At 51.3% G+C, this 15,084-nt stretch overlaps 1 protein-coding gene across 5 annotated transcripts in view; it reads right to left on the reverse strand.

The window, feature by feature from the left end:
• Positions 1 to 15,084, reverse strand: part of ARSG (arylsulfatase G) — a 132,127-nt gene that overhangs the window by 16,705 nt on the left and 100,338 nt on the right. For all 5 annotated transcript variants that reach the window (XR_007911558.2, XM_051825882.2, XM_051825880.2 and 2 more), the window contains exon 9: positions 7,413 to 7,521. Coding sequence is in view for 4 of the 5 variants with exons in the window: in XM_051825882.2 (XP_051681842.2) it covers positions 7,413 to 7,521 (109 nt within the window). In the remaining variant the exon portion in view is untranslated. The remainder of the gene's footprint in view (positions 1 to 7,412; positions 7,522 to 15,084) is intronic.

Raw genomic sequence — 15,084 nt, forward strand, 5'->3', positions numbered from 1 at the left:
ACCCAGAGAAGCCCTGACACTCAGAAAGTGGTTATTGAATGTCTGCATTACAGCTCACAGGGGCACACCATGAGGAAGGGGTTCTGCACATCACCAACGAGGCCACAGCCACTTGATTTGAGGGAGAGCTGTGTGACAGGTGTCACCAAGAGAACGCTCACTTCATTTTGCATTGCCTGGGTCTCTACTATACATAGTCTTTGTTTAGGATGTCTTGATACAGCAAAGACTCCATCCCCTTTATTTTAGCAAATTTGCGCGTTACGGAAAAGTGAATGCTGTGGCAGGCCATGTCTGGTCTGGCAGTCGAGGTGCTGGTTGAGATGGCACTGCAGTGCCTGGTTTAACTCTCGGCTGCAGCTGTTCCTGACTGCAGCTTCCTGCCAGCACAGACCCTGCAAGACGGCAGTGATGCTCCAGTGAGTGAGTTCCTGCCACCCTCGAGGGGAACTGCATTGAGCTCCCAGCTCCCAGCCCGGCCCCAGCCCAGCCCCAGCCCGGCCCCAGCCTGGCCCCAGCTGTTGCGGGCATTTGGAGAGTGAAGCAGCAGATGGAAGTTCTTTTTCTTTGTCTATCTTATTAATTTTTTCTAAAGTTTTATGGGGGAAAAAGTTAGAACATTCAAAAATATAAAAAGAACAACACACACACAGTCCATCACCCAAAGACAGCTGTTGTTAATATTTTGGTAGATTCTGTTAATTTTTTTTTTTTTTTACAGTCAGCGGTGCAATTTTACTATACCATACGACACATCTCCCTCCAGTCTGCTCCACTCACGTAGGAAAAAACTCTTCAGCAAGAACAAAGGAGCGGCTCTTTCAACAGAGCCATTTGTCTGAGGACCCGGCCAACTGAGTCAGTGGGGCCTGGTGGAGCCAGGAGCCCGGGCCAACGGGAGGCTAGGCTTCCTCCAGGAAGAAGGCCGCGGTCCCTGTGGTGAGGCAGGCAGGAGACTTCAGACTCACGGCCAGGGAGGTCTTGAGGGCTACACCTCCCACTCTCCCCCTCCTGAGGACTGAAGTGGGACTCTCCACCTTTCAGGGGTGACAGAAGGCACCAGCCCACCCACCTCCTCCTCCTCTCTAGGGCTCTGCCTACAACCCCAGGCCAAACGTCTGCAGCACAGGGAGTGTTTCTGTTTGCCACCAAGCTGGTGGTTTATCTCTTGAGATACTCACTCCAGGAGCTGGCATCGCATTCAGATGCAAAGCCAAGGCGTGCAGAGTCAGCACTCAGAGTACAGAACAGTCCAGAAACCTGTCCAGAGTCCAAGGTACCCGCCACAAACCAGGGAAGCAAAGACGGCAATGCAGTCTGAAAAGGCCAGGGTGGTCTGGGGGTGTCGGTTTAAGTTCTTTCTACACTGTACCCCTAAGAGAGAGTAGCTTCACAGATGGGTCACATCACAGAGCAAGAAAAACAGGAACTGCGTTAGATGTTGAAATGGCTGGTATACTTTCTTTTTCCATCTGATTTTTTTCCCCCTCCATCATGAGGTTAGCATCCTAATTATATAGCACCAAGTCTAATGTTCACGGAATCCCAGTGTCTCAGAGTTTGGCAGGAACCTCAGAGGTACCTCGTCGACCCAGATCACGAAGAAAACCTCTCGCCCACGAGGAAAGCTTCCGCCCGCCCTGTGACTCATGCTGCTCCGGGCGGCCCAGTGCAGCACTGGCCAGCTTGGCTGTCAAAACGTCCTTAAGTAATGCATCGAGACAAGTCCCTGGAGTTCTCCCTGGAAGAGGGAGATGCCCCTGGCACACGCAGCCCCAATGCCACCGCCTGGCTCCGTGTGAACCTTGAGGAAGCATCCGACTGGCAAGGGCTCCCAGCAGTACCCCAGCTCCCCCAGACCTCAAATCTCAACTAAGAAATCGGTCCTGGGTTTCTTCAAAACCAGAAAGACCCAAACCAAACCAAACCAACTGAAAACCTGCACTGTCAAGTTCTCACATTCATTCGGAAGCTTGGCTTGGGGCACAGCCACAGCCCACCCTTTGTGGACAGGGGAGCTTCTTCCTCCATAAAACATGTATCAGGTAGACTGTGTGACTGCCGTGATACAAAAATGAATACATAATTAGTATATACTAAGCCATTTTATTCCACCTAAAAGTCCCCTTTTTCCCTTGCTATTATAAAAGAATTTTAAAATGTTCGAGGTCCCTAAGCATCCCTGTGTCTCTGACCTGACAGAGAAACAGCCCCGGCTTCTGACCAAGGAAGCTCCGCTCCCAAGGAAGACCTTTCGGCGATGAGAAGGGCTGGCCAGAGCCTGTGCCTGAAAGGCGAGGGCTGAGAGGCTGTCCCGGCAGCGGGCAAAGACTTCTTTGCAGGTTCCATCCCCCTGTGAACACACTTCATGAGGCCTCTTCTCCTCTCATGGCTGCAGCTCACAGGGGGAGGGACTTGCTCCCAGTGGAAGCCTGGGTGGGCTTCAGGGCACTGACAGAACTCAGGCGCCCTGCTGACTCGTCCTGGGGATGCAGGGAGGGGTCAGGGGAGGGGTGTCCTAGAGGCCCAGGATGTCTAATCTGGGAAAAAGGAAGTGAGAAGAGGCAGGAGCAATTCAGGAAGGACTCAGGTGCTGGGCCTAGAAGCAGCTCTTTTTGGTTTTCAATTTTTGTTTTTAATTATTTGTTAATTTATTTTAGAGGGAGGGAGGGAGGGGGCAAGAGAGAGTTCTTATGCACTGGTTCACTTCCCCAGATGCCCATATCAGAGCTGGACTTCCATTCCCATGGGGGTGACAGGGACCCAAGTACTTGAGCCATCACCTGCTGCCACCCAGGGTGTGCATTAGCAGGAGGCACTCCGGTGTGGGACATGGGAGTCTTAACCAGCATCTAACTTCCGGGCAAACTGCCTGCCCCGGGAGGGTTCTCTGTCCCTGGGGCACAAAGGCAATTCTCTTCCTGCACTTGGTTCTCAGCTTCTTCCTTGATTGCCAGTCCCTGTCATTGCCGCCTAGTCAAGCTAGGTCCCTACCCGACCTGGTCTCGGCCACACAGCAGGGATCTGAGTGAAGCCTGTGTCTGTGTTTGACCTGGTAGTTCCCCCTAGTCACCCCATGAGCAACCCTCATATCCCTCCTAGAGGCCAGCACAGCCCAATTTCAGGGAGAACACGGTCTCAGAGCATCAGGGGATGCCCAAAAGCAACCCACGCATATCCCTTCCAAAGCAGAGCCCAGAGGGGCCAGGAGTGGGCTTGGGGTGTGACCACCTCCCCATCCCCCCATTCCCACCGTCCACTGCCAGACCCGGGGAAGTGTGGCCAGGCTGTGTGGGACAGTGACGCCTAAACCACGGGGCACTGACGTGAACAGACTGCTTGCAGCTTCTGCTCCTGGGACCTGGGTCTGTGCCTCAGGACAGGACGGAGAGTGCTGAATCCCCCGGCTGCCTTGTGACTCCTCCAGACACATGAGGACAGCCACAAGACAGCCCCTGGACACTCTGCTCTCCCGGCTCGGCGGCAGCTTAGCTGTTTTCCAGATGCGGTTATCTCGGGTCCTTTCTACCGCTGCAGTCACCTCACACTGGCCCCAGTCCATCTCCGAGAGCCTGGTGCTCCTCCCTGAACAAGATGGGGACTCCAAGCTCGGCTGCAGGGCAGCCCTGCGCCTTCCTGAACGTGGCTAAGGGGAGGGGCACTCAAACGCTCGTTCTCAACCTGCCTGCTTTTGTCCTCGCAGGGGACATCTGCTGCTTCCTGGAAACATTTTGTTTATCCCGGCTGGGAGGAGGGGTGGCTTCTGGCATCTGGAGGGTAGAGGCCAAAGGTGCTACTGAACATCCTAAATTGCACAGGACAGTGCCCCACAGCAAATCATCTTTAGCCCAAAATGTCAATGATGACAAGCTTGAGAAACCCTGCATCACCGTTAACATTCTATTTATTTATTTATTTTCATTTTACTTGAAAGGCAAAGAAACAGAGGGAGAAATTAGAGACAGAGACAGTTCTTCCATCTGCTGGTTCAGTCCCCAAATGCCTATAACAGCCAGGACTGGGCCAGGCCAAAGCCAGGAGCCTGGAACTCAACCTGGGTGTCGCACGTGGGTGGCAGGAGTCCAAGCACTTGGCCACTACCTGCTGCCTCCCAAGATGTGCAGCAGCAGGAAGCTGGAGAGGAAAAAGAATAGCCGGGTGTTGCGCCCAGCATTCTAATACAGGATGCAGGCGTCCCCAGTGGCAACTTCACTGCTGCACCAAACTAATGGCTACCCCTGCATTAGAGTCTTAGATCAAAACACCTATCACGACTTTCCCACGGGCTCCCAAAGCTCCTCCATACCAGGGGTTCCTATCCGACTGGCTCACAGTCTGTCTCCCCAGTCCCTGGAGCAATGCTGCACCCACAGGTGGACACAACAGACGCCTGTAGAATAAATGAATTGTCCCCATTCTGAGTTGTGTCACAGGACTTTGGGAACAAGTCACATGCAAGCCCTTTCTCTAATCTTTTCCTTACATCACCTGGGTGCATACCTGAATCCCAGTGATGGTTATCTCTAAAAGAGAACAAGAAGCAGGCTAGCTTAGCCTGGTGGTTAGGATGCCTGTGTCTCACATCAGCGTAGCCGGGTTCAATACCTGGTGCTGTCTCCTGACTCCAGCTTCCTGCCAATGCAGACCCTGGGAAGCAAAAGGGGTGGCTCAAGTCCCTGGGCTCTTATTACCTACTTGGGAGACCTGAGGTGAGTTCCCAGTTTCACCCCACCCAGCCCAGGCCAGGAGGGAGGAGTGAGCTGCCAGAAGTGCTCTGTTTCTTGCTCTCTCATTCCCTCTCAAATAAATACATTTTTATCATTTGTTTTAATTTCTAAACATTTTTATTTCAAACCTCTTTTCACCCCTCCCCAAAAAGACATGGGTTAGTACAGCAATCATAAAAACGAGATACAAACACAAGAGTCAAATGTCTCCTGCACTGACACTTACAAAAACCTGAGAATTGTACACGAGGCTTCCAAACAGAACCTGTAGCAGCTACTAACGTCCCTCTACGAGTGTCAAATATGCCTATTAACACAGTATACATTTTTATCATTTAAAAAATAAAGATAGCCAGTGGGTGTGGTGTGCCCCCCCCCCCGCCCCTCACATGCCTTTTCACCATTCACTCCGTAGTATTCTATATTCATGTGAGTGCTGACATCAAGGTGACGACTCTCGGATGACCCTAATTCCCCAGGGCCACTGGAATACAGGTTGAAGGGACTCTGACACCTTAGCTTTCAGCGGCTTAAGGGTGTCATCCCTGACCTAGAAGGAAATCTGTGTCCCTCTGAGGACTAAAGATCAGCACTGTTGGGTGCCAGGTGGGCTCCCAAGAATCTTCTCCAGTGGGGCTCTTAATCCATTTCTCCCTGGGACTGACCCTGAGAGTCAGGAGAAAGGGTAACAGACACCTAGTGGCCTTCTACCCAGCAGGGAAGCTCCGCCCAGATCTGCTTTACATGAATTCACAGGAGGAAATCCCAAGAGGGTGAGTCTCTGCAGGCAAAACTTTCCAGGTGCATTTCAACACCAGAAAAAATCCTGGAGCAGGTGTCTGACCCAGTGGTTAATATGCCCAAGTCTCCTATCATAGTGCCTGGGTTCAATTCCCAGCTGTGGCTCCTGACTCCAGCTTCCCAGTAATGCAGATTGTAGGGGGCCAGTGGTGATGGCCAGTTACTGGGTTCCTGACACCCACACGGGAGACCTGGATTGAGCTCCCAGTTCCCAGCTGCAGCCCTGGCCCAGACCAGGGCCACATCGGGCATTTGGGGAATGAACCAGCAGATGGGGGAACTCTCTCTCTCTCTTCCGCTTCTCAAAAAAAGAAATAAATAAGGTGATTGATGGATATAGATATTCTAAGAAGAGTCATTAAGGTATGCTGTTGATATCCTCATAAAATTCCAGGGGCCTTCAAGCAAATGCTACCTTGCACCAAGAATGCTTGCCTTGGTCACCAAACTGTCCCTCAGTCAGCTGTCACCTCTGAGGCCTTCGATCTTCAGTGAGATGATGCAGTTATATCATGGTGCCACAGCTGACCGTGAGCGTAAACACCCTTCTCCAATGCGAAGCAGCCGCTTGGTTTCTGGTGATGTAACTAGAAAGATGGCTGAGCTATTTGTGCATGTGCAGCCTAGCCCGTGAACACTTGGCCCCCCTCGATAAGCACTCTCACTACACCAAGTCAGCCCTATAAAAAGCAGCCCGCCTGGCCCTCTTCCCGGCCGGCCTGACATCACAGATTCCAGGCTGCGCTGTTGTTGTCACACCTGCTGGCACCCGCTGACAGCGTGCTGCCTCCGCCTGATTACACAGGGCCGACCCTGAGTGCCTGGGGGCCCTGCGGGCTGCCAGGCGTGATGCCTACCCACCCCCTACAGTGGCCTCGAGAGCTGTTTACCCTTTCTTTCCCATGGGATTCCTCCCCAGTGGGTCTGGGGAGGCAGGAGGAGGCCGATGACTCTTCCCTCGTTCCACTGGGTTCTTTATGCAGGAATACACCATGCTACTTGTGAAGAGTCTAACTAGGAAACTGATATTTAAGAAGACCTAACCTCTGAGCACACAAACTAGTGTCTATGGCAGAGAGGGCCCTAGTCAGAGAATACAGGGCAGAGCCGTGGAGAAGAGCCCCCAATTGAATCAGCAAGAAGCCAAGAAGCCCCCATTGCAAGCCATGATTCCACTTGGGACGGCATTGCTTTCAGATCCACACACCACAGCCAGGTTCTTTGCCAAGGAGATGGCCTCCTGGACCGTGCCGTCACAGGGAGATAAGGATGACAGAGAGATAGGATATCTACAGTGGTCCTTCAGATAAAGGAAGCAGCCAGAGACTCATCTGGTTGGAGAAGCTTGTCAGCAGCAGGAACAAGTCCTCATTCTTCCCCTCCTGGCCTGATGAGGCCACCTCCCTTTCCCCTCCCCTCTGGGACATCTGGACTCCTGTCTTGGGGCCGTCTGATGGCCAATGATGTGCAGGCTTCTTACCGTCACCCCTAGGACACCCAACAACCTTCAGGCTGGAATGCTGAGGGCTCAAAGGATCAACAACGCACCGTCAGCATGGCCCAGGCCCACATGGGAGATGCTGCTGCTGTGGCTTTCTCTGCAGAAGACACGGCCAAGACCAGCACTGAGGATGTGAGACCAACCCAAGCCCCTCTTCTCTCAGCCATGAACCCCAGAGGATGCTTGCGTCCCACTGCACCATGACTTTAACTAGTACATGGAATTCTCAAGGCAAATCCACACTGCAGCTCTCTGAGTTTTGGAAGTCTCAGGGAGCACCCAGGCTAGCCAGGCTGTGAACGTGCCTATGAGGTCTCTCGTTACCCAGGCATCCATTGTCCTTGTTCTAAACCCCAACATCTCAGAGTAGTCTGGTCTCATACCTTAATAAGGCAGCGCTGGTGACATTGGCTGGGATTCTGCCTGGCCAGTAAGCCAGTGCCGGGACCCGGTGTCCTCCTTCCCAGGTGGTCTGCTTGGCTGGACTTCCCCCTGTGAGAGGAAGGGGAGGGGCAGTTGATTCGAAGACAAGGGCGACTCAGCTAAAAGCTGGTGTCTGGGGGAACAGTTCCTCTCCAAGAGTTTCCGATAATCCCCACAAAGGAACGCTTTTCTTTGTTATTAACCAAATATCCCCCCCCCCAACTGTCTTGTATCTTTCAAGATGTGTTTTTATTTTACTGGATTTCACAATGTAAACACAAGTTTCGGTCACTATTGAATCCTGCCACTTTTTGAGTATTTCCTGTATGACATTTACTTACTGACTTACTTCTCATCTGTCTCCACATCATAAAACATCATCGGTTTTGTGCACTTGATACATAATGGGTACTTAACAAATGTCTGTGGCATAAATAAATCTGTCTTCCTACCAATCATAATATGCCTATCTATTTAGGATGAAAAATGCAATTATTTGAAAAGAGACACAGGAAGGCATTTTCCTCGCTATTTGATCTGCCTGATACCCAACAAATGATCTGCCATGGATTTTATTGTTTTGCTTTGCTTTACTTTGTTTTTGTTTGAACTGATGAGTTGTTCTGATGTTGTGGAAACTCTTGCCTCTTAGGGGGAGGTAAGAACAATTTACGTGCAATCTATGAATTTCCACATTAGTAATTCAAAGAATTATTTTTGTAACCACCAAGCCAAAAATGACCACCAGAGTAAGGATGGCCAGAGGGCTGGAAGAGATGAGGTCATGTTTTATGGAAACATCCTGAATACATGTTGCATTGAATTAACCATGACCATCCCCACCACTCCCACACACACTCCACCCTCATCCTGGTTGAGCCAGAGGCCAAAGATTCCACAAAGTTAGCGTGTACAAAGCCCTTCCAAGGCAAACGCTTTCTGTGGCTCACTCACTGTGGTCATGCAACCTCCCTGCGTTTGGCTGGTGTGAAAAACACAAGCAATCATGAGGAGGGGTGGGGCGGGGGGACAAGATGAAAGCTGCTGTCACTGTGCACTCAGGCTGCTGAAGACGGGACCTTTGATGTCGCTGGCCCAGCACCCCATACCGGAAATGTTCAGCATTCTTGCAACTTTCTCATAACCAGCCTTGGAGTCCCCCAACTGTGGAAGTAAGAAACAAAACACAAAACAACTCCCATCCTATGGACTGTTTATGTTTAAGGGTGTGGAGCTTGAGAAACCAAATGAAGGCCCTGCAGAATGAGTGAGAAGCTCTTTGATCTCACCCAATGTTGCTCAAGAATATTCCTCCCTTCAAGAGCCATGCCTCTCATAAATACACAGAGCACCCACCCCAATTACAGACACCCATGGAGCAGAGAAGCCAGAACTGCAGCAAGCACCAAACGCATTTCCACGCGACTTTGGAATGCATGACTTATGCTTCAGCCACAGAGCAGCACACGCGGCAGCTCTGTGAATAATTCTAGCCCCACGGGGGCCTCTGCATGGAGGCTTGGGGTGCGTGAAGACATACAGCCTGTTTGTTTGCATGCCCATGGTGTACAACATTCAAATGAACTTGCTTAACCTTTGGGGCCAGACGCTAAGGGAAGGTCAAGGCTCTCGTTCCAAGAAGCAAACCATTAGCTCTGATGGTCAACCAGAGGGCAGGAGCTGCGGGTCTGCTCTGGGACAGCAGTGGGGCAGGCTTGGCACGCGGGATTGGCTCCCTGCCTGAGCATGTTTCTGGAAGGGTAAACTGGCCTCTAATTAATAAATTTGCTAATTGGTCTTCACCACTAGGGATTCTGCTTGTTTGCCACGACCCTTTGTGCTGCTCTTTTGCAAGTGACTGATTTTCCCAAAACCTGATTTCAGAAGGGAGCTGAAAGCCCGAGGGGGCAGGAGGAATTCATCCGGTCATAACACACATCTGAGTCAACAAGGTGGACAGTCCACATGCAAAGGTTCAGGAATGAAGAGAAGGAAAGAAAAAGATGGGCAGAGAGAAGCCCCTCTCTCTGTCTTGAGGCTGACCAGGTCAACTCAGACGGCACCTTGGTTTTGGCTTTGACAGAAAGACACAATTATATATCCCAGCCACGCAAATAATCACAGGCCCGCAGACCTTGTACTCAAAAGGAATTCAGCTCTAAAAAGTCCAAGTGTGGGCAAGCAATTATTTTTTTTTAAATGTATTTATCACCCACAACATGGATACTATCCTTTTCATCTCAGTTTCTCACGGGCACCACTAAGGGTGCACAGAGTCTGGGAAGATCCAGAGAGAACCGCCCGTGCATTCCAGGGCTCTGGGCTCTAACTCTCGGATGCATGGGCTTGCGTCAAGCAGCACTCACTGTGGTTTCTTTATTTTCATTAATCATTTGTTTTACTTGAAAGGCACAGAGAAACAGGGAGCTCTCATTTGGTGGATCATTCCCTCATGTTTGCCCCAGCTGGAGCTGGACCAGGCCAAAGCTGGAGGCTAGGAACGCAATCCAGGTCTCCCAGGTGGGTAGAGGGACCCAACCAGTTGAGCCATCCCCTGCTGCCTCCCAGGGTACACACTAGCAGGAAGCTGGAAGTGGGAATGGAGATGGGACTTGAACTCAGGCCCTGTGATGTGGAATGAGGACATCCCTAGAGGCATCTTGATCGGGACACCAAACACCAACCCCTATTGTGGTTTATTTACACAACCAAAGGGTAAATTCCAGGATAGCTTCCCCGAATCCCCTAAAACTCTCCAGTGACATCTGTTCCTACTAATGGAAATGCATTCTGAGTTAACCATAATATGAACAATATTCCTACTTATTGAACTCTGAGTAAGTATCAAGTTAAGTACTCCTAACATAATATTAAGTGCATCCCTGCATTATCTCATTGAATTGATGACAACCTTTTGAACTAGGTAGTATGGAACCTTATTTTTCAAGTGAGGAAACCAAAGCTCACAGAGACCAAGCAATTTGCCCAAGGTCACACAGTCAGCAAATAGTAAAACCAGAATTTGAATCCAGGTCCAATAACACAAATAGCATTTTCACCCACTAAACTTTCAGGGGCATCGGTACCCATCCTAAAACGCATATTAGAATGACTGGGGGTGAAGGGAGGCCAGCATTGTAGCACAGCAGCTTAAGCTGCTGCCTGTGGCACCGACATCCCATATGGGCACTGGTTCGAGTCTCAGCTGCTCCACTTCTGATCCAGTTCCCTACTAATGCACCTGGGAAAGCAGCAGAAGATGGTCCAAGTCCTTGGTCCCTGTACCCACGTGGGAGACCCAGAAGAAGCTCCTGGCTCCTGGCTTCAGATTGGCTCTGCCCTGGTCATTGCAGCCACTTGAAAGGACCCCCCCCCAACACACACACACACACACACACACACACACACCTCTCTCTCTCTCTCTCCCTCTCCCTCTCCCTATGCAACTCTATCTTTCAAATAAATAAATCTTAAAAGAGAGAGAGAGAGAGAGAATGACAATAAATCTTAAAAAAAAAAAAAAAGACTGGGGAGCTTTTTTTTTTTTTAAGATGTATTTATTTATTTGAAAGGCAAAGTTACAGAGGTCTTCCATCTGTTGCTTCACTTCCCAAATGGCTGCACAGCCCAGAGCTGCGCTGTTCCGAAGCCAGGAGCCAGGAGCTTCTTCCAGGTCTCCCATGTGGGTGCAGGGGCCCAAGGACTTGGGCCATCTTCTACTGTTTTTCCAGGCCACAGCAGAGAGCTGGATCGGAAGTGGAACAGCTGGGACTCAAACCAGTGCCCATATGGGATGCCGGCACTGCAGGTGGGGCCTTTACCTGCTATGTGACAGAACCGGACCCTGAGGAAGCTTCTTAGAAATACCCATACAGCTGGGGCTGGCACTGTGGTGTAGCGGTGAAGCCTCCACCTGCAGTGCCAGTTTGAGTCCTGGCTGCTCCACTTCTGATCCAGCTCTCTGCTATGGCCTGGAAGCAGTAGAAGATGGCTCAGGTCCTTGGGCCCCTGCACTCACATGGGAGACCCGGAAGACACTCCTGGCTCCTGGCTTCAGGTCACAGCTCCAGCCGTTGTGACCAATTAGCAAGTGAACCAGCGGATGGAAGACCTCTCTCTCTGCCTCTCCTCTCTCTGTGTAACTCTTTTAAATAAATAAATAAATCTTTAAAAAGGCTAGCACCATGGTTCACTAGGCTAATCCTCCACCTGCAGCGCCGGTACCCTGGGTTCTATTCCCAGTTGCTCCTCTTCCAGTCCAGCTCTCTGCAGTGGCCCGGGAAGGCAGTGGAGGATGGCCCAAGTGTTTGGGCTCCTGCACCGGCATGGGAGACCAGGAGGAAGCGCCTGACTCCTGGCTTCGGATCAGTGCAGTGCACCAGCCGTAGCAGCTATTTGGGGGGTGAACCAACAGAAGAAAGACCTTTCTCTCTGTCTCTCTCTCTCTCACTGTCTAACTCTGCCTATAAATATATATATATATATATATATATATATATATATATATATATATATAAGAGTTTATCTTAAGAAAAAAAAGAAATACCCATACAGGGGCCAGCATTGTGGTGTAGCAGGTTAGGCTACCACCTTCAACACCAGCAAGTCCCAGCTGCTCTACTTCCAATCCAGCTCCCTGCTAATGCACCTGGGAAAGCAGAGGAAGATGGCTCAAGTGCTTGGGCCCCTGCCACACATGTGGGAGACCCAGATGGAGTTCCAGGCTCCTGGCTTCCACATGACCCAGCCCCAATCATTGCAGCCATTTGGACAGTGAGTGAACCAGTGATGGTAGATCTCTCTCTCCTCCCCCCCCCCCCATAACTCTGCCTTTCAAACAAATAAAGAAATATTTACATACCAGGGCCCCTTTCCCAGAGACTCTGATTTCATTGGCCTGGGGTGGGACCTGGACATTAATATCTTAGTGCTCTTGGTGATTTTGTGTGCAGAGAACGCCCTTTCCTAGGCAAGATGGGGACAATGCATTTCAAAACGAAAGACAGCTTATATGCTATTTATAAATCATAGGCTTTATTTTGCCGGTGCCTTTATAGCTTTATGTCATAGTATCATAAATGTGGCCCTGGCAGATAAGTCCATAAGTTAAACTTCTGCATACCTTCCCACTGCAAAAGCTATTTGTTGGTTGTGATAAGGCTTCATACTTTGATCCACAGCACTGGTACATTAGAAGTGTGAGCTGCATTCAGTTTTCTGTTGAGGAATGCATGTCTTATGGCCATGAGAATGCATTTCAATGCACTTGTGGTTAGTTATGACTCTAATTAAAGCAAAACCTCTTACTTAAAGCAATAAATATTTAGCCTCAGCAACCAAAATATAAACAGAATCATGATTCATGAATTTGCTTGCTTGTTCTTCCCTGGCTGTGGAAATGAAGTGGCATTCCATGATGCACCGAGGCTGAAGAAGACTCGCCACGGCCCACACGTGGGCCCTGTGGTCCTTGTCCAAAGGGACCCAAGGCAGTATAGCTTCGCCACACAGCACAACCACTGGGAGAGACCTTCCTCCAAATTTGGACTCCTAAAAGTCCAGTTTAACACATCTCTAGGTGATTCTGACAGCAACCGTCCAAGGACCCGACATGGAAAAGTATTCCCAGAGAAATTAGCAGATGCCTGTGGAGGCAGGCAGAACTGAGTTCCAACTCAGGGCCATGCCTTCCGACCACGTGCCTGTGGGCAGAAGGGTGCCTCCCTTCCTTCAGATCTGCTGGGCCATGAAGCAGGAGTTGAAGGTGCTTATCTCCTGGGCGTGGGGGAACACTTACGTAAGGTACTATCTATCAAGTTCTAAGCAAGGCATTGTCGCATGGTGCTTGCCACACAAGTATCCAACAAAGACAATCAAATAAAAACCCCAAATTATCTACAGGTACAAAATAGCGAGAGTTGCAACCTGACAGCTCACGCCCCGACTTCAGCCCTCTGACCCTTTGGGTTGGCATGAGTGGTATTTTTCTTGTTAACATTATTTTGAATGTTATTAGACACCCCCTCTCTCCAGTTTACCAAATCCCTAATACTGCCCCCAACTGGCAAAAATGAGCACTTGTTCCCTTTCGCCATCCATCTGTCCCACAGGGCACTGGCATTTGCTCCTGGCAGCGCACACTCTGGAACCTTCTAAAAAAGCAGGCTTCGTTTCTAAGTATAACTACGTGCCCTTTCCAAGGAAGCCCTAGTGTGCTGTCTTCTAGAAACACAGGGTAGCCAGGCCTCTTCGGTTCACACCCAGGACTCTGGCTGGCCCAGGGTGACCTTGAGGGCAGTGATGGAGACATTCCACCAAACCTACTAGCCAAAGGCCCAATGGGAGACACGATACGACTTCCACCAGCAGGCTCTGTCCCCAGCCAGGGCCAACAGTCTACGTCCCTTGTCCCTTGCTCTCTCACCCTGCCGCGCCTCTGACCTTTCCCCGCCCAACCCCCCACGCGGAACTGGACAGAAGGCCCAGGATGCAGACGGGCTTCCCAGTGGGAAAGGTTATGCAACAACCTGATAGCATCAGATTACAAACAACCGGGGCTTCTAGAAGCTGTGATGCCAAATTCAACAGAATGTTTCCTCATCACGGAGGGGAGGAAGGAACAGCTCTGCTCTTCAAATACAACAAGGAAAGATTTTCCAGACAGAAGAGCCGCCACTTAGGGGGAAAACAAGGTGTCAGTTCTGTCCTGGGGTAGGAAACAGGTTGGAAGAAGGGACTGACGGGAACCAGGTCTCGCGAGCAGGGCTGTGGGCACAGCAGGGGAAGGCAGGGCTGTCTGCTTTGTCCCCAAACCCTGCAGTTCGGCTGCTTCCCCTCCCTGCAGGGCACAAGTCAAGCCAAGTGGAGCATCCTCGCACGGGCACAGGGTGAAACGCTGACTCCGGAGACGGAGACGCTGCCTCCTCCCAGCAGCTGAGCAGGGCGGCTTGGCCAGGAAAGGAAAGGGAAGGCAAGGAGGGGGGCCGGGGCCAGGAACAGGGAAGACAGCGCTGGCCTGACGTAGCAGGCTGGCTTCGGTGAGAAAGCAGGGCTCCGGGACTGTTTGTCCTGCTCGGTTGCGAAAACATTGCCTGACTTCTCTCTTTGATCCGCTCCGAGACCGGCCCCCTTACAGCGGCGGTGCAGACATCCCACTGGTGAGGAACGTGCGCCAGGAGGAGCACGGGGTCCAGAGGGAGCCCAGCCTCCTTGACCCGCAGGGTCTGGCCGCTGCCCAGCTGCCTCCCTGAGCCCCCAGCAGCGGTCCAGGCGGAAGGGAGGAAGGGAGGCTGCACCACCGTTGACAGGAAGCTGGTCTGAATGATGAGGAAGGGGAAGTGCTTACCCAGGGACAACCCACAGCCTTGCAGGCACAGGTGTTCTCAGTCTCCCAAGAAGAGCAGGGGTGGCCTCAGCCCCACCCCACCGTGAGCCAAGCGCCCTGCCCCACAGATACCATATCCAGTCGCGGAGCTGGCTGCACACAACCGCAACCCCGCTTAGAGCAAAGCTGCCCCGGCAGAAGCCAGAACGCTCAGCGGGGCGTGCGTAGGTGAAGTTGCCCAGTGCTTCAGGGAGAGAGAGAGGTCAGGGCATTTCCCCCATCCCTTTCCCATTCTCCTCATCTCCACA

This window comes from Oryctolagus cuniculus, chromosome 17, assembly GCF_964237555.1.
Source record: "Oryctolagus cuniculus chromosome 17, mOryCun1.1, whole genome shotgun sequence".
Lineage (NCBI taxonomy): Eukaryota > Metazoa > Chordata > Mammalia > Lagomorpha > Leporidae > Oryctolagus > Oryctolagus cuniculus.